This window comes from Nyctibius grandis, chromosome 4 (genome assembly GCF_013368605.1).
Source record: "Nyctibius grandis isolate bNycGra1 chromosome 4, bNycGra1.pri, whole genome shotgun sequence".
In the NCBI taxonomy this organism is placed as follows: domain Eukaryota; kingdom Metazoa; phylum Chordata; class Aves; order Nyctibiiformes; family Nyctibiidae; genus Nyctibius; species Nyctibius grandis.
In genome coordinates, this window is record NC_090661.1 from 30785498 (window position 1) to 30805623 (window position 20126).

Here is a 20126-nt window from a genome sequence, read left to right on the forward strand (position 1 = left end):
AAGGTAATTGCATAAAAATCTCTGAATCGCAACGTGACGAAAATGTTGTTATTGAAGATGATCAATAGGCTCATGAAGATGTCAATTTGCCTAAAGGAAACCTTGGTTGTACTTAATTCAATATGACAACTTTTAGAATCACGCGGGGTTTAAAATACATGTAACCTCTTTACTTCAAAGATAATTTAAGATTATTTCTGTCCTCTTTCGCTTTACTCTTTCTTGGTTTAGAACCCCCCCAAAAACATGAACCTGTCAGATGGGCCTGTAAATTAGTTTTCCTTGTAAACCTCACAGCTAGTGGCAGAGTTTAGCGCTTACAGCACCCTTTATCCAGTAATCTGGCAGACAGCACTGTCACCCCTAGTTTTTGGGGCCGTTAATGAAGTGGTTTGTTCAGGTACTGAATTATAATGAACCTTTTTTTCTGCTTGTGTTATTGTGAATGTTGAGGTTACAATAAAGTTACTGATTAGGGAAAAATTACATGTGGATGGTGTTAATTTTGTGTAATGTTTTGACTCATTACTTGCCTTTAATGGGTAGAGCAACAGCATGTAGCACCAAAGAAAATTAAATAGAGAGGATAAATTATTTGCCATTCCTTTTTCACAATACTAATCCTAGGTAAAGTTCCTGTTAGTTTTTAAATAATTACTTTTTGCTCAGCTTCAAACTAAATTGGTCTTTCTGTCTTTTTTTCTTTTTGTTGTCAGGTCGACAGTAGGCTTGATGGCACTTGGGACTCGAGAGAAAAGACTGTGGCCTTCAGCTTTGATTACTGCTACTGGTCAGTTGATCCCGAAGATCCAAAGTATGCATCTCAGGAAATGGTTAGTGATGATGTTCTTCATGTCTGTGTTCCCATCCTGTTTTGTACTTTATATTCACACCTACAGAAAGAGATTGAGACCTAGGATAGATGAAATATAATTTTCTTTTCTGCCCCTATCTGTTTCTGATTTGTTTGTAATAGCACAGCACTCAGTACCTTTTGTCTTATGTAGGAGCAGTAGGACTGCAATACCCATGTTCGTCAGCTGATGCACACTTTCATTAGATCATCAGCTTTGGTAATGATCATTAATTCTGATGATCTGAGGACTTTAGCTGAGCAATGAGAATTTTAGAGAAGGGGAAGGGAATTTGGTTTTAGAGGGAGAAAGCTCTGAAGTGAAAGGGAAAGTGTTGAGGTGATGCTGCTGAAAGGATTAACAGTGAAGTAATCACATCTTTAACAGCAGGAAATTTTACTTATAGTGTATTGTTCTGAGCAGCTTTTCTTGCTAAAGCATCAGAAATCTCTTATAACTAATGGTGACTCTTCCTAGTTTGAAGATCCAAGGTTTGATTGGTTAAGAAAAGAAGTTGAAGGATTTGGTATTAAAATAGGATACAACTGTGAATATTTGTTCATAAAGAAGGAACTATTAAATCTACTACAAATAAATAAATATCACGCATGGCAAAGCTGTCCAAAGATTTCTTTATGTATACATACAATCACATGCGTTGGCATTAAGGTAAGTTTTTACCGCTCTTTTGTCTTCAGAATTGTATCTTATTTCATTTTTGTCTGTTGTCAGTACAATTGTTCCTGAATTTCTGACCTGTGTATTTGTGGTGTTTTTCACAGAAAGTACCACTTAAGACTGAGATACTCCTGTGAAATATGTATTTCTGGTGGTGATGAGCACAGGATCGTTTTACTTTTGGGAGTCAATATTTGAAAAACTATCAAATTTGGCAATTACCAGAACAATAGATCAAATTTTTGGTTGTGCTACATTTTCTGCTTGGTGCAGTAGCATGGAAGAGATTTTGGGAACTTGGGAAGTGTGTATTTAGTGTTTAAGAAAGAAAGTTGTCTTTCTAAAGTACTCGGCACTAGATAAACTTACGTTTTAGGGAATACAAATAACAAGTCTTTAAATGTTGAACTGTTGGGTGTTGGGGGTTTTTTCCTCTCCTTTATATTATCTTACTTGCTTATTTGCATTTTATGTTCTTCATGAGTTTTTCTCATAATACACTTAGAAGCATGCTGCTTAGAACTGTTGACAATATGGTTGGCTTTCTAACTGAAATGGTTTAGCAGATGAAGTGTTGATAAATAGTCTGCCAAGTCAGCTTTATCTCTATTCGGTACGAAACATTATCAGAACTGCCAAATGGAAAATATAAATACTGGCTAAAAAGTATAATTTTTTGTTCTTGTTGTTATTTAATAAAAGTGCAATTGGAGAAGAATGTAAAATGCAATATAAACAGCGCAGCTTCCTTACTGGGGCTGAGTAGGTATTTCAGACACTGTGGCAAGTCTTGTGTTACCATACAATACAGTTTTATCCAATAAAAACACTGAAGGGGAAACAAACTCACTGGCCATAGAAAATTAAGTAATGGGCCATAGTTTCCTTACTCATGCCTGATGCTGGCTAAAAGGATGTCCAATGCAGCTTCATGTAACCATTGGGCTCTTGAGCCTCTGATAGAGTTGTGTTTAAAGATGGACTGGTGCTTTGAAAGGCCTGGAGTCATGAGTGAATTTCTTGTGCTATTTACCTGTCTTGGTGATTGTAGGACCAGGAAAGCATACTTTAAATGTCCTTGAGAAGAGGGCTACTGGAACACTGTAGTCTTACTATGCTTTTGTGCCTTTGTTTGCCCCCTAACACTGTATGAATGAAGTTTATTGTACTAATTCCATGTTTTGAATCATCACTTCAGTGCTGAGCTTGAAGTTTCTAAGCTTCCTTACAGCAACGATGCTATCGGCAGCCAAAGGAGGTTTGGTAGCACTGTCATCCAGTAAAAGCTTTCTTTCATGAGCTGACCTTGGATTGCTTTTTCCTTGAAGATATCCTGCCAACTGTTATCATACATGATTGGTGTATTGGTTGAGGATGAAAAGTAGATTAAAGTATCTGCCTTCAGGTGCATTTTTGTAGAATGCTGTCTTTTAGTAAACTGTCCTTTTTTTGTCCGCTGGATGGACATATAAAAATGAAGTTATTTTCTTCTTTAAGGATTCTGTGACAATAAAACAAGAGTGAGAGGGCTGCAAATCATAGTATTTACATAAAAATATGATTTTAAAGACACAAATATGCTTCTCTGAATAATTCTTACAGCTGCTTCTGGATGTTCACATTGCTCACTTCAGGTTCTGGGGTCCCTTGCATTCGAGAGATGACTACACACAAGGCATTTTATTCCCTGTATATTTTGATTGTATACTTCACAGGTACTTGTGACAGGCTTAAGTCACACATGTGTAAGTACTTTTAAATGTTTGGATGAAAAGTTCAGATTTATTGTTCTGTTTATAAAAATTGTGCTTTCTCTGCCACCTGTATTCTACTTCTATTGGCCAAAATGGGAATACTTGTTGCCCACCTTGTTTGTTTTTCCTAATACATTCATGTTAGTATTTCTTCTATTGCCTTTTTTTAATTTATAAAAAAGGTGGGAAGGTATTTTTTTACTTTAATTTGGGGAGAGCAGACCTTGCAGTACAGTACACTGAAGAGGAACTGAACCAAATTAGTAAAATCCGCAATAGCAATACCCATGTGACAGATGATATGCTTTTACTTTTTTTTTTTTTTTTTTTTTTAATTAATAGCACTGAAACTGGAAGTGCTTTTCCCTTCCAAAAGCTGGCAGAAACAGAGTAAAAAATAGAAATTATTTTTAGGAAGTGTTATTGTATACATATTTTTTAGGGATGAATTTAAAAAATAATTCTCTCTTCACGATATATACAAGCTTTCTTGATGGGCATTACATAAAGAATGTAAGCCTCCTCATATCTCTGAAAAGAGGAAAGTTTGCTAAATTAAAAACAAAATTGATCTTTGACTACTGAAAGAAGAACCTATCACTGTTGATGTATGGGAAACAGGCTTGTTAGCAGAGATAATTTGTTGGATAGTGGATGGTTTCAGAAGATGGTTTCAGGTACAAGGGGATAGTTTTTGACTGTTATTCAAGATTATTCTCTTATTTAAAACATTTGGGGGAATAGATATGAGCCAGAATTCTGTTTTCTTTATTTCTCTCCTAACCACAGTGAAAAACAAAACTATACAGTCTTTCTAATGATGATCCAGTAATTTATAAGCTTAATTTAGAAGTCTAATAGTAGTAGTCTGAATTCTTAGTCTTCCTTTAGAAGTTATATAAGTTCTTTACAAAATGTAAGATTTTTGAAATAGTTCAGCTATACAAGTATTATGTTTGTTTTCCAGATAAGCTGAATGCCACATTTTGCAATGTGACCTCTGGTTTTTAAGTGGCCAGTTTGAGATCCTTGGGTCTGTTGCTTTTGTTTTCTCACTGGGCAGTGGAATACTTTATATTGGTATTAAGCTGAGGTTTTCATCTGCTTTCACAGATGTGCAATTCTTTCCAAAGGGGAGTCTACCTTTTTTTTAAAGACAATTTTTTTTTCCTGAGTGGATTTGTTGATGCATAAACAGAATAGAGGAATAAAGAAATACCCTAAGAGAATAGTCACTGGCTAAATCAACCAGAGCTACTAGCCACTAAAGGAAGAAGGAGAGGAAACAGATGTGCTAAATCCTTCTAAGTACAGAGAGATGAACCAGGCACTAGGGCTACACATGGCAGAGAAAGAAATTGAGTAACAAAAAATTGTGTGGGACCAGAGAAAGAACAGGTAACAGATAAACATTAATTCAGGACAGGAACAGAACATTTGATGGGCAAAATATGAAATGAGAAACAGAAGTAAATTCTAAAAGATTGTAGGCATTTAAGAGAAAAAGGTCATGCATGGTTTTTCTGATCTTAACTCTGCAATTTGTTATGTGTATTTTCTATGGTTATAAACGAGGGAATGGTTTTCCAAACCATCACTGTCAAGATATAGTTACACTCTTAAAAAAAAAAAAAAAGAAAAAAAAAAGACAACAACAACAAAAAAACAAAACCAAAGAAAACCCACAAAACCCAAATGAGAAAACCAAAACCAACCAAACAAAAAACTCCACAAGAAACTGTAATATGTCATGATGTTCCTTTTCCTGCCATTTGTGAGACAAACTTCATTTTTCGCTGTGCTGCAGAATTAGTTTGGTCTCACAGAGGGAGAATGCTACATGTCTGCATCTGGGCTTTACCACTTGCATACAATGAAGTAGTTTCACCATGTCTCCCTGCATTCTTGTATTAAGGTTTTTTTGAGAGGTGAGTTTGGTACAATACAAAACCTCTAGTAAAGTGGGACATTTTGTGTAAAAGTGACTATTGCTTCCTTCTCCCCCCGCCCCTTTCCTCCACAGATGTCTTCAGGAAGCTGTGTGTAGTTCAGGATTGTTTTCCAAAGACAATGTTGAAAATCCATCACTCTTTGGCCATTGTGTAACTATGGGACTATCCTTTAATAGAGATTCATGCCATATTTCCATTTTGCAGTAAAAATAATGTGTGATAATTATATTGTAATGATATTTAGGGTTATTTCTATTCTTATAGGCAGACTCAGGCTTGCTGATTCATTCTGCTGGTTGAATATAATAGTTAATATGTAGGTGCTTTGAGACCCTTATAGTTGTCTTGCAAACAAACACCTAAATTTAAACTTACTCTAATCTAAATTTTTGTCTGGTATGGAATAGTCAGTTTCAATCTTTTGAGTTTCCCTTGTAAAACCCAAAATAGCTCTTAATGACTCTTTCCTCGAGCCTGTTTTAGCTCCACCAAGCAAAGGAAAATGTTTAAAACAGTTGCAAAACTTAAGTAAATGCCCATTTAAATCCTACTGAAGAAAAATAGTATTTCAGCTTGATCTAATGCCAGAGCAGTTAAACAAAATCTTAAGACTATTCTGCAAAAGAGTATTCCTAAGGTTACAGGAACACGTGCAAGCATTAAGTATTCTTGTAGCTGGTTGTTATAGCTTCAGTCCTCAGCTTCCCTCCAGCCTACCCTCCTACCCATCCGGTTATTGTGCACACACAGTAACCACAGTGGGCAGACTGACCCACAGGATGTACAAGCAGGTATTTACACACAGCGGTTGCCATAGATAGCTGGTGTGTAGCAATCTGTTCCTTTTGATAAGAGGAATACATCCCATGACTAATAGGCTTTGAATGGTAGAGTGAAATCCAGAAAAGTGCTTAAGTGCCCAACGTGCACTGATTTCGGTGGGATCTAAATCTCTGTCTTGGCTTTCTTGCAACACTTTTTGTAGATCTCAAGCTTAGTTTTTGTACCTCAGTGCATCAGTTAAATGGAGATGATAATGTTTACAAGGGAAATCACAATTTAGACTTCAGAATTTTTACCTCAGGCTTTCAAAAGAATGAAACAAATTATATTCATATTGGTCAAGGAATTTCACACTTCTAGGCTTGACTTGATAATGATTTTATTTTGGTTTAGTATAGTGTATTAGATTTATGCAGGTATATTCCTTCAGTGTCTTCCTGAATATTATAATTTTCAGTAATGCTGTGATCCTCATCGGACCTTCTAAGATGCAATCATAAAAGCACTCGACCAAAAAGGCCATGACGAAACAAAAAGATGACTGTCTATGAGGTAAATCTAAGAAATATGAATGTGCACAGAGGTTCAAGATTTCATATGGATTTCCCTGTATGTGGAGGATGCACTTGATGTGTCACATATGAAAAGTATTATCTTAATGAGTCAGGATGGTTTTACAGTGAGAAAGCAGTAAGGGTATGAAAACAAGTCTTACTGCAAATGTCAGGAACATTTGAATTTCTTGACCATCTCACCCCCCACCCCCATTCTTCAGCACTGGCTTACTAATGTAAGTGAAAGAATAACTGTGATTCTTTTTTTGGTGCACCTCCACTGTGTATTTGAACCACTGAGGGTTTTACAAGACTGTTCAAAAGCAAGACAGTGTGTTAAACTAAAGGTTTTTTTATTTCTAAACTTTATGTAACAAGTGACACAAGTTCACTTTGCCTGTCTGTCCATTGCAAATGTGTGCTAGGAAGAACTCCTTTCTATTCAAACATATTATCTAATTATTTCTATCTTTGTTTATAAATATATTCATTGGGAAGATGGGGTTTTATTCTGTGCTCTGAAGGCAGAAATGGGGGTTACTGATGGCTCATGTGAATGAACACACATGACCCCTGTAAACAGATTTTTCCATTTCTTATTTGTTTTAAAAGTACCATAATTGCTTTTCATCACGTTTGACTTCCCAGCGTATTTGGGTTTTATACTACTTCCGGCTAAGAAAAATAGTTGGGGAAGGGGCAGATGGGCAGATGATTTTCTTACCTCCCTGTCAGTGTGTAACTGTTTGTTTTAATATGCAAGATTCTCAATATGGCACTAGGGTTTTTGCTTTGTTTTTGGAGGGTTTTGTTTGTTTGTTTTACATGTTAATTGAAAAAGTTTAAAAAAGTTACACAGCAGTATTGTTTGGAAGCAAAACATTGCAACGTACTTTTCGGTCCTTCATCAGACTAAGTCACTGTACCTTCTCCTTTTTTTTTTTTTAATGCAAATGTAGTCACACTTCTGAAGAACTTTATCTGAGCGACATTTTCTTTCTAAGCGGAGTTTGTGACACTTTTGTGCCTCCATACATTCCCTGTGAGAGTCAAGTTTTTAACTGTCATGTGAATTCTCAAGACAAATTCAAGATCTGTTATCTGGCATAGGTGCCTAATTCTAAAAATTATAACATAATAAAACTCTGATTTAAATATAATGAAAAATCCTTCAATTTGTTCTCTTTTTCTCTTCCTTTCCCCCCTGCCCCTTGTCTTGGTGTAAAAGGAGGGAAAAAGAGAAGGAGGCAGTGGCTGTAGGCGTAAATGGCATTTTCACATGAAATATTTGAAAAGCAGTAAGCATTCCATCCACGACATTTTTTTCTCCAACCCAGAGTGAGACAGAAGTGAAAAGGAGAGCGTGCTGTAAGAAAAAGGCTTTTTGTACAATAATTGGATCAGTATATAATGGATTATGATGGAGGGAGGGAAACCACCATGAGTGCATGCTATATATCTTCTGCCAGCAACACAGCTGCTGTGTTCAGTTCGTGATCGAATAAGGTTATTCTTTCTGGCTATACCAAGATTTCTTTGCAGAAAACTTCTCTGGGAATTATAGTGAATGATTGTGAACTTAAAAGCAGGCTTTACTGGAAGACAAAGAAGAATCAAGTTTCTTTTCCATTTATCATGCATAACATTAAAAACATTGTATTTTGAGGAGACAAAAATTAGTTTTAAATAACTGAGACATTGAGTTAATTGATAGAAGTAATTGTATAGTCATATACATTCATATGCAACTATAACTTAATGCGGCTACATTTCAAATATGAAGCCTAAACAGGAGTATACAAGAAAGGATTAAGCTGAATATTGGTAACAAGTTGAGGGAAATCAATAAACTGTTTCACAAACAATGAAATGAGGTGTCTTCTGACTGTTCAGTCTGCTAGTGCTCATACACACTCATTCTGTTTCCCTGATAGGCACTGACCGTTGCTTACCAGACACACAGAGCATGTCCTTTACAATAGGCAGGCAGTATAATTTGCTAAATAATATTGAAAGGGTATGTAAGTGCATTCAGAAACTTAGAAGAAAAAAGAGAATAACAAGTTCTTTGGGTTGTCAGTCATCGTGCATGTTGTAGTGAACCTGCACATTCGCAATCTGCATTACTTGTATAAACCTTGTGATTTTTGCATGTCTTACTAGTAAGAACAAAAACTTGGTACTGGTGACCTGCAAACTTTCTGAAATAACTTGACAGCATATGCTTATTTGGAAGGATGATTATTGTTTTAAAATTAACTTCTAGTTTTGGAGACGTATTTAAAAAAAATCTGTTACATAGATAAGCTGTTTGCAGATGTTGATTGTTCTTTCTTACTTGCAGATGAACATTCACAGTTTAAATTCCTCTGTGTAATCACACCACAGTCTTTCCTCCATGCTGACAAAGTAGTAATATTTTTATCTTCTTTTAACCTAAAATGAGGACTATTCCCTACTCTTTCTGCTTTGCAAACAGGTTCCCTTGTTCATCTGCTAGTATTTCCATAGTATGGCTGGACATAGAATGGAAGGTCATATTCATGGTCCCTCCAGGGCAGCAGATTGAGCCAAGATTAGTTTTTAACCTGGAGTGGTTCTTCTCCAATCTTAGCCATGTTGTATGGATAACTTCAGTTAGACTGGTCTTTTGGGAACAGAAATTACTGAAAAATTGTTCTGAACTTCAGCTAAGTCTCCAAGATCATATTGGTCTGCAAGTTCTGTAGTCACTGGATGGAAGGATGCTGATGGACTTTTAGTAGAAGACTGGGCCAGGTTTGGGGGGTTTATTTTATGGGTTTGGGTGTTTTGTTTTGTTTTGTTTTAGCAGGCAGCTGGCTTTTGAAAGATTTTGTTGGGCAGGACTGTGCTAGCATTGAATAGTGAGATATGTTTATTCAGCAGTTGTGATCAAGTTCAACCCAGCCATTTCATTTATATCTGAAAATGTCCCATGTTTCTGACGTGTTGCAGCCATGAGATTGGACTTGCATACGTAAGTAGCTAAAGCCTGAAAAACCTAAACAATATAACTGTGTCCTGTATGACTGTTTATTAAAGTGTTTGGTATGAGCACCAATTATTCCTTTATATTATAGCAAAAACCAGCCCTTCCCTTTTTTTGTAGATTTGTGCTTGCTTTATTTACTTATCTTCACTGGTAGCTAACTTTTATATTTTTTTGTTAGCTAAGATGATATGCCTCAGAGATGTGTGTGGCCTTGAACACAAACTGAATGAGTCATCCTTTTGGCTGGATCTGAGCACCTGCATGTTGCCTCCCAATTCTGTTTTGGTTTTAATCAACAGAAGTCTGCCCTTGAGAGCTTTTTGTAAAAAGCAAAATTAACATCTCTGTTCAGTTGTGTCTTTTCTGCTAAAGTAGATTCTGTTGGCAGTTCTCCTAAATTGCATAAGAAAAAGTGAAGATGAATAAAAATAATTTGGTCTAGAAACATTTACTGTAGCCTCAACGCATCAAAATAAAAATTCTAAATGTCAGTTTAGGGTTCCTTATGCATAGATGTACATGCTATTATGGATAGGTTCTCTCACTCTTTATAACTTCAGTGTTATAATGTCAGGACATTCTCAGCTGAAGCAGGGAAGATGATGTTCTGTATCTTAGATTGACAAATGTATTTTGAAGTATGTCTTACCAGACTGTATCACTGTCACGTGAAATAGCTGATTAATAAGTTTTGGAATGGACCATTCGAATCTTTCCTTGCTGGACAGGTTATATTACCGAGATGCTGAATGGCAATAAATGTTTTCCTGGATTTTTTTTGTGCCTGTAAGGATTTGACTTGCTTTCAAATTACATCTATTAACTTTAAGATAGGTCTCAACTTCTGCTCTACTATTATTGCAAGTGTTTTCCATTCTGAGTTTTCAGACATCCCTCTCCTGCACACACATACATCTTTAAGAGTGTATACATGGATTATATCATCGATACTGCGTGGCTTTACAGTACTGTTGGCAGATTTTCTTATGAAGAAAAGAGTTGGTCTCTTTATAAAAAGTATGTGCCTCATCCCATATGACAGACCTACATATAAAACATCAAGTCTGAAAAATGGATCTAAGGAACTGTGAGGATCCAGCCTGGAATGAATTAATTTGTCCTACCTCATCTTCTTCATATTTTTTTTTATTTTATTATTATTTCATAAACAGAGTTGAGTAGCTTGATATCAGTGGGTAAGGAAAGCCTTCTCTAGTTAGCATTGGAGAAGCAGAGATAGAAAATTGCAGGGGATTATTTATTTAATTTAAAGTAGGCATACTTTCAGGGAGATAATATTTGTACTTCATATGTGGTTTTGAAAACTGTCTACCTCTCTAGGATTTTGTTTCATTTGGAATATGACTAAAAAGAAGAGGGGCTCAAATTACTGGTGGAACACAGTTTTATGCCTTTTGTTTTGGTAGCTTAAGTTTTCTAAGACCATAAATGTTTTGCAAGTTCTGCCCAGATCTGTTAATTTTAGTAAAAGATCTTTCAAGGTATGTTTAAATTGGGCTTCAGCAAAGCCACATCCAGGAAAGAACCAATTGCTTTGAATGATAAAAGAACAGAAGGAAACATGTCTTATCTTCTGTTAGGTTTTGCTGAGTGTGTTCTGTTATGATAGCAGAAAATGGATTTGAGTAACTGCTCATAGACTTAGGAATAGATAAACTTTTTTTTTTGGTAAAACAACAATGTTGAAAGCTTCATGGGTGATACTTTTTGTTATCTTCATTGTGGAAGAATGAGGTTTCCTGATGGATTTTAAAAGCTAAAAATCTCTCAGAGCATTCATTCCCAGCCTTTTGAAGCAAGCCCTATTGGAGCTGTCTATGACCTTCACAGTGAAGACCACGATAATCATTTTGCCATAGGACCAGTAAATGTAACCTGAGCGCCTTGAAGTATGATCAAAAGAGCTTCCTTATGTAGTGCCCTGAAAACACATATCCCTTTGGGATAAGAGAGGTGCAGCTACAAATTCCATCTGCAGAACAGAAAAGTGCTCCTTTAGCTGTTGGCATTGTGACCCATATGCTTGGGTTTGCCTCACTTGGGCTTTGGACTTCCACACTCCCTCTCACACGTCATCTCCAGGACCTTCTTGTACGTGGGCAGTGTTATCGGTGATGGTGGGTAACTCAGGTTACCCTGCATAATGCATGTCATGCATGAAGTCATCATGCTGCCCTAATAAGTGTCACTGCTCTAAGGCCATTTTCTTTGCCAGTCTATCTTATTTTGATGCTCTTAGCCCTGTTTCTTGATGACTGAAAGTAATGGCCAGAGTAGTTCATGAATGACTTATATATTTTTTTTCCTGTCGATTGCTGCATGTTGTAACCTGTTTCCTAATAGAACACAAATTATGCTTTGAAATATTTGAGTTTCTGAATTCACTAACCTTTTCAATAGCTAAATAAAATGTGGAACATACTTGCTTTTAACTTTTTTCTTTTTTCTTTCGTTTTTCTGGTTTTCCTTTTGGTTTTGATTAGAACCAAGAGCATTTCTCATAGCTTCTTTCAAATAGGAAAAAAAGGTGGAATCGTGTTACAGATCTAGAAGAGAGAGTTGATATGAATTTATCATTGAAGCAGTAGAGCCAATTAGCATTTTAAAGCTAAAAATCATCTCACTTCTGTAATGATTGGGAAATGTTGTAGTCTGCAATCTGAGGCTGTTACTTGTTCCTTTTTAATTTTTTGACAGCTAATATTGTTATATCTTTTAGTTATTTTAATGTGTCTTAAAACTCTAAACCAGGAAATTAACACTGAACTTTTGGGTCAAGTTCAGAAAATGAGCAGCCTTCTTAATTCCTATATATGCAGAATGACATAATTTAAAGCCTAGGCTTAAGTAGCTCTTGATATTTTTAACTTAAACTCAAATTCAGCAGAAACTGAAAAGAACTGTCAATGCCTTAAAGATACATTTAGTCTGAAAACACAAAGATTTCAGAGGATTGTAGAAATTTGCTTCCAGCTCTTCACGTTGTCCTTTACATCATTGCTGTGTGTTTGACTCTGCTTGGTACAGCACAGTGCTATTATTGTCTCACATCCTAGTGCATGTCATTTGAATAAATTTATTGCTTATTACAGTATATGGAATGTAATCTTTTTCTATTTCATTTGTTATGAATGTAAGTAGCTTTCTACAACTGAATGTCATTGGCATGTTCAGTTGAAAGAGAGCAAAAGACATTAGAAGGTCGTCTCTTGCTCTTCATTTTGTTAACCTGGAGTTGACGCTTTTTTCCTCATAGCAAACTGAGGCTGTATCTGTACAAGTAAATAAAATGGCCTCATTTAATGCCAGGGAATATCCCCTGAGCACTGCAGCTTGGTCAGCTATACTGTTAAATTGTCGGTCATTCCTGGTACTGTTTGGGCTGGGATAGATGGTACTTCTCATAACAGTTTCTAGGCACAGTCCAGGGAACTGGCAGGGACCATCACCATTCCTTACTGGCGGTTTGCATTTGGCCACCCTGCTTTGGGAGCTGAGAGTGCTTGATAGCATGAACACAGGCTGGTCTGTGCCATATGGGCTGGGCATGTCTAAATCGCCAGTGTTGCAGCTGTAATCGCATGGTCCTGTCAGAAGTGCTTGTAGCACTGTTTGGGAAATGATACTGAAGAGCTTTTGCAAGTGACTAGAAGTTACCACTTGGAGAAGGGAGAATGCTTTTTACACATATGCTTATGGCTCTGTCTTCCCAGCTTTGTGGGGCAAGAAAAATCACATTTTGTGTTGGCATTGTAACTGACTGCATCTTTGTGGGGTAGAAGATAGCCTACAGTGTGTAACCAGCAGTGGACCTGAAGCTGTGATGGGAGCTGGCTGAAGAGTTCTGTTCCCAGCAGAGGGATTAGGGATGGAGAGTTAATTATGGGGGCTGAAATTTGTTGCATGCAGTTTGGCATCTTTGTTTTAAAGACTATGCTTCATACTAAGCATTAAGAACTTTTTTTTCCCCCAATATGCTCTCCACAAGATGTCTAGCAGCACGCACACTGTAATGTTATTCTGGGGCTGATATAGTTGGGAAAGAATCTGGAGCCCCTCTTACAGCTGGGCTCTGTATAAATCCTTTTCCCATTTTGTAAGCCAGCCTTTGAGAGTCCCCGTAGCTTTTGTTTTAAAGATGGATTTACCATTAGAGCGGATTCTATACAGCACACCTTCTGCACTGTGCACTTCTGTACATTTATTCACTGATGCAGGCACCTGGCATGTGGTGAATCCTGCATCACGTCCCAGAACATGAGGGCATGTTCTTTAGCGTATCTATACAATGTAAGAGATGTCTGAAAATTTCTACAGTGTTTTCTACCTTCCTTCTGTATTGTTCCATCCTCCTGATGATCGTTTTTGCTCCTGTTACAGATACAGAAGTATTTCTCAGACTCTGCCTGTTTTGCCTCAAGAAAATGGGGATAGGAGGCGGGAAGAGACATAAGACAAAAATAGGACATAATGAAAACATTTTAGGTAGTGAATGGCTGCTATTTAGGATAAAAATGTTTAAGAAATGTCAATAAGAACTAAGAGGCTAGGCAGAGCACAGAGGTAATTTGTCACTTGAAGGAAAGAGAATATTCTTTCACTCCTTTTTTGTTCTTCTAAGACCTAATTCTAAGAAAACATTACATAGACTCAGTCTGCAAGGTAAGTCCTTGCAACCATTTCCATCACAGGCACAGCTTGCAAGTATTCTACATAACCATTTTCAAGAACACAGAAAATACTGAAGTAGCTCTGAATAGAATTGACTCCTTCCCCCATTTTTTCTTACAGAAGGAATGACATGAGTTGTAAGTTGCTTCTAATATAAAAAAGTATTGTTACTATCTACCAAAAGGTTTTTACACTTCATAAATTTATTGCAGTCAGCAGTATAAGCACTGATACCTTTATTTGCAAAGCATCAACAAAATTTACTTTCAATTTGCAATGCAGTTAGCAACTGTGTAATGTTATTAATAAGACAGCATAAGATATACACCTTTATTTTGAGAAATAATCCACACAGGAGATGGAGGATGTTTTCAGTAGAATTGTCTGAAACATTTTCTTGTAAAGTGTTTTCTTGTTGAATTTATACTGGTATAAACTTGGTTAAAACTTGTGACATACAAAAAGTTATCTATGCTACACTTCCTAAACAACAATCCAGTAACTATGCAGTTCATGTATATTGCTTTTTTCCAATAAAAATTAATATATTTTTGTGAGCTTTTAAATGGGAAGACCTGTGTTATCAATTTGCTAAAATTGTACATGCAATATACTCAAAGTGAAGATGGCAGTGAATTAGGAAGCATCTTGAAATAATGAAATCATTAATGTCATTTAAAATAATGACATGAAATGTAATTTAAAAATATTTTGCCATAATCTTAAATATTTTTTTTCTGTTGTTGCATACCTTAGAATAAAAGCACACTTAACAGAGGATAATTTCTAAAAATTAAAAAAAAGGACCCAGGAAGAGAAATTATTTCACACAGAATCAACCAGGTTGGAAGAGACCTCAGGGATCATCGAGTCCAACCGTTGCCCTTACACCACCCTGTCAACTAGACCATGGCACTAAGTGCCATGTCCAGTCTTTTCTTAAACACATCCAGAGATGGTGACTCCACCACCTCCCTGGGCAGCCCATTCCAATGTCTAATAACCCTTTCTGAAAAGAAATTCTTCCTAATGTCCAACCTGAACCTCCCCTGGCGAAGCTTGAGGCTGTGTCCTCTTGTCCTATCGCTAGTTGCCCGGGAGAAGAGGCCGACTCCCACTTCACTACAACCTCCCTTCAGGTAGGTGTAGACTGCAATAAGGTCACCTCTGAGCCTCCTCTTCTCCAGGCTAAACAACCCCAGCTCCCTCAGCCGTTCCTCATAGGTCAGACCCTCCAGACCCTTCACCAGCTTGGTTGCCCTCCTCTGGACTCACTCCAACACCTCAACATCTTTCTTGAAGTGCGGGGCCCAGAACTGGACACAGTACTCAAGATGCGGCCTCACCAGTGCCGAGTACAGAGGGACGATCACTTCCCTAGACCAGCTGTCTACACTATTCCTAATAGAGGCCAGGATGCCATTGGCCTTCTTGGCCACCTGGGCACACTGCTGGCTCATGTTTAGCCAGCTGTCGATCAGCACCCCCAGGTCTCTTTCCACCAGGCCACTTTCTAACCACTCTTCCCCCAGCCTGTAGAGCTGCATGGGGTTGCTGTGGCTGAAGTGTCAGGCCTGGCACTTGTTCTTGTTGAACCTCATGCCGTTGGTCTCAGCCCATCTATCTAACCTGCCCAAATCCCTCTGTAGGGCCTTCCTACCCTCCAGCAGATTGACACTCCCACCCAGCTTGGTGTCATCTGCAAATTTGCTGAGGGTGCACTCAATCCCTACGTCTAGATCATCTCTAAAGATAATGAACAGCACCGGCCCCAGAACTGAGCCCTGGGGAACACCGCTAGTGACCGGCCTCCAGTTGGACTTTGCCCCATTCACCACCACTCTCTGGGCTCAGCCATCCAGCCAGTTTTTAACCCATTTAAAAGTCCACCCATCCAAGCCCTGGGCAGCCAGTTTGTCTAGGAGGATGCTGTGGGAGACAGTGTCGAATGCCTTACTGAAGTCTAGATAGACTACATCCACAGCCCTGCCCTCATCTACTAAGCGGGTCACTTTGTCATAGAAGGAGACCAGGTTGGTCAAGCAGGACCTGCCTTTCATTTGATAATGAAAATCTGGAGGAAGCAATTACATACATAGAATAATATTCTTCTAAAAAAGTATGCTTTTAAAAATCTTTTTCAAGTCAGGCTTTGACCTAAAAATGGTTGAGGGACTAATAAAAAATGAAGTGTTACAAGTGAAATGCTCTAATTTGTACAGAGCACTGTGTTACTTTGACCTGTTTGTGTGGCTTTGATCGAAGCTGGCAGCCATGTTTTAAAACATTTTTTTTTGAGGAGAGCAGACTATATAGATGTTGAATGTAAGAAACACCTTATGTCTCTGCTATAAGTCATTACACTGGAATGAGAGAAGCCTGAGCTGAATTCCCTTGGAGATAGATGGTTGTATTAAACAGCACCATTGTCTGAAATCATCCAGCAACTTTGGCATGTGGTCATTATATTCGATACTCTTTTGAAACAGAAGCTATTCTCTAATAACTGAATTTCTAATTAGGTCAATGATGCAACTGTTCTCCATCTAAAAGAGAAAATAGTGGAAGTAGAAATACAGATGATTAGGTTGTCGTATTTCCAGTACATCCTCAGATTGTGTGTGAACTTGTCTTTTTCTGAAGCAGTTTATCGTAGTAAGACAGTTGTATTAAAAAAGAGTTAAGGGACATGTATTTAAAATGTATTAATTTAACATATTCTCAATACAATAAACTTATTTTGGGACAGAACTGACAATGTAAGTTGCAAATTATAAGTGACAAAATCTATACCTCATCATAAAGTGTTGGAAAGTTTATATAGAAGGCTGTATCGTTACTTAAACCTGGTGTGAGTACATATGTCTTGCATTTCAATCCTCTTTAAATCACTTATTTTGAGCATCCAGTTCTCTGCCTATTGGTTGCCCATTTGTTGCCCATTTTAATGTGCTGTGTAACACAAAATTTTGATTTGTAAAGAAATGCAACTTAATGCATCTTCAACTTGGAAAAACTTTATAAATGCTGATGAAATTTCTTCCTGCTGTTTCATTTTAAAAGGGAAAAAAAAACCCACTTCATGTATTTTATTAGTCATGAGTAAAATTATGCTGTATTTCTTAGACAAACAAATGAGTTCCTCTGAATATTTTTACGTCTGTTTTTTTTTGTTTGTTTGGGGTTTTTTTTGTCCTAGAAAGCATCATGCCTGAGAGGGAAACTCCAGTATTATCTTCACAGGAAATGTCTTATCATAATATTATGAAGAAGATTTTTTGACAGTCTGCCAAAGGGTCTTTGTTCATCTTAGTGATACCAAAGATTTGGTTTATTACTGGGCTTGTAATGATGCAGAAATATGTGACCTTAATTGGGACATAGGAATTCCCTAGTTCTGGTGCCTGTTTGTTCTCTGATCTTTAGCAGATCTGCACGTTTTTCTTTTTGAAAAAAGTATGGTGGTATCTTTTGCTTTATGGAAGTATTGGGATGGTTGATTTCTTAGATATTTTACAACTACTTTTTCAATATTTTAGAGGTGCTGCAAACCAGCTTGGTTTTTGCTTTCATTCTACTTTAGCCAAGTGTAGTATGAAGCACTGATGTATCTTCATAGTATGCCTTGCCCGGTTTTGAGGTTGATGTGGTATGAAGTGAGTGAGGAAGAGAAGGACAGTATAAAGAAGTAGTTGTGTCTGGCCTAAGTAACTTCTGTCACTAGAGGAGCAAAAATAGAAGAAACTGATAGTCTGTCCCCCAGCTGAACTCGGGACATAGTCCCTGTAGCCTTTTTAATGTAACATTTCTAATTAGGTGAGCTGTGGCTGTTCATTGCACCTTTGGCTGCTAATATGCTGCCCCCCAGTACTTGTAAGCTGGAAATGAACAGAGGCTGCTGACCTGGCAAAAGAGAGGAATACACAATTTACTCAACCACTAGACCTGGCAAACTTTGTTTTTAATATATTGTTGAGAATAAGATGCCAAGAGCTCTCTCTCTGAACTCGTAAGTGACCTTAAATTACCCCCTGTTGTTTCGATTCTCCCGGAAACTGCTAAAACCATATAAATTTAGAAAGGACATTTTTTCCTGAGGATCTTGTACAGATCCAAACCATTTTTTTTAAAAAAAAGTTGAGACATACTATAGACAGCATTCTTTTTTATGCAATAAAAAAACCCTGTGAGTCTTTAATGCTGCAAGAATCTTTGAAGAGCTGAACCAAAGTCAAGAAACTTGCTTGAAGATTTGACTGCTGGTTCTCGATCTTCTCAGTAAACATTGAGGTGATATCTGAATTCATACAAGTCTCTAGATTTTTCCTTCACACCCTTTTCATGGAAGTCAGTTGCACACTTAGTACTCTGAGCAGTCGGGTAGGTGTTTCAAAACACAGGCGTAAAAATAGTCCTATTGCTGTAAAGGACTTTACTCAGTGGAAACTTCACTATTGTATGTCTCTCTGCCTGTGAGAATAGTGATAGCAGATCCCTCATGAACCGTGCTTACTGAAGATCATTGGCCCTGCTTATAAGCGTGGGATGAAATCTACGTGTATGCAAGCAGAGTTGATGGGGTATCTGTTTCTCAACCTGTCCTTTTGGCAATAGGCACTGCACATATCCTAAAAGCTGGCCCTAATTAATTATGAAGCCATAATTTCTTTTAAATATAGAGACTTCTGTCTTAAAGTGGCAACACTTCTGGTTTGTATGGTAACATCATAAAAAGAGTTGTTTATAGATGACCTGAATTGCTTTCTTAACAAAAAATACTGCTACAGCTTGCTTAATATCCCAAACTATAAACAAAATATATGTATATATTGTATTGTAGAATCAGGTTAGAAATTGGTTCTTCCTTTAATTTGTCTGTAACAACTTGAGTCAAAGGATTTGTTTTTCACTGACTGAATTTGGTGAGACAAGCAGTGCACCAAAATAAGAGAACATGGTAAGCCACTCCTTTCTTTGCTTAACTGCTGCTGATTGCTCCATGGAAAATATAGATTCTTTAATCCCAACCTTGGCAGGTAAGACTGCATTTACTTGTACACTTAAAGGGAAACAAATTATTGCAATAAATCTGAAACCCATTTTTACATATGCTGCTAATAATACAATTGAGTATAAAGTGCAAAATTTTATAATAGTTGCTTTTTATTTGATTTTTAGTGTTCTGAGCTTGAACAGTAAAAAATCAGTTTAAAAATGAAACCGTTCAAGTGACTTTCATTGCTGCATTTTTGTGCTTTTAAAGCCTAGAGGGAATATTTTTTTATGTGCCAGTTTTCAGTGGAACTCTTAAAATCAGTACTTCTGGGTTTTCAGTTTTTCAAGAAGGTTTGGCTTTTTATTAGTTCATAGTATTTATGTAGATGAAACTCGAGACACACTTTATTGAAAGTTACTGTATATCTTTCCAACAGCTGCTATAATTGTAATTGTCAAAAAATGAAATTTGAGATGCAGATGAGACCAAGCACTGGTGAACTCTGTGAGTGCTTGCAAGATTCACCCAGATCAAACAATGCCAAATACAGGAAATTTACTTTCAGCAGCATGAAGTGAAGCCTGTCACTTTTGGGTACTGTTGAAATTCAGTTGTTGCTGATAGTTGGAATAAATTTTCCAATCCCTAACATTCTGTGATTCTGTTATGGTCTAGGTAATCCTGCTCCGGCAGGGGGATTGGACTAGATGATCTTTCGAGGTCCCTTCCAATCCCTAACATTCTGTGATTCTGTGATTCTGTGATTCTGTGAATAAATGGAATCTGCCTTGTAGAATTTCTGCTGGTATTTTAAAGGAGTTGTTGATATAAATTAGTAATTTCAGTGTCT

General features: G+C 37.1%; 1 protein-coding gene across 1 annotated transcript in view; it reads left to right on the forward strand.

Moving 5' to 3' along the window:
- STARD9 (StAR related lipid transfer domain containing 9) overlaps window positions 1-20126 on the forward strand; it is a 127849-nt gene that overhangs the window by 24223 nt on the left and 83500 nt on the right. Inside the window, exon 3 of the mRNA XM_068398216.1 lies at window positions 717-833. Coding sequence (XP_068254317.1) covers window positions 717-833 — 117 coding nt within the window. The remainder of the gene's footprint in view (window positions 1-716; window positions 834-20126) is intronic.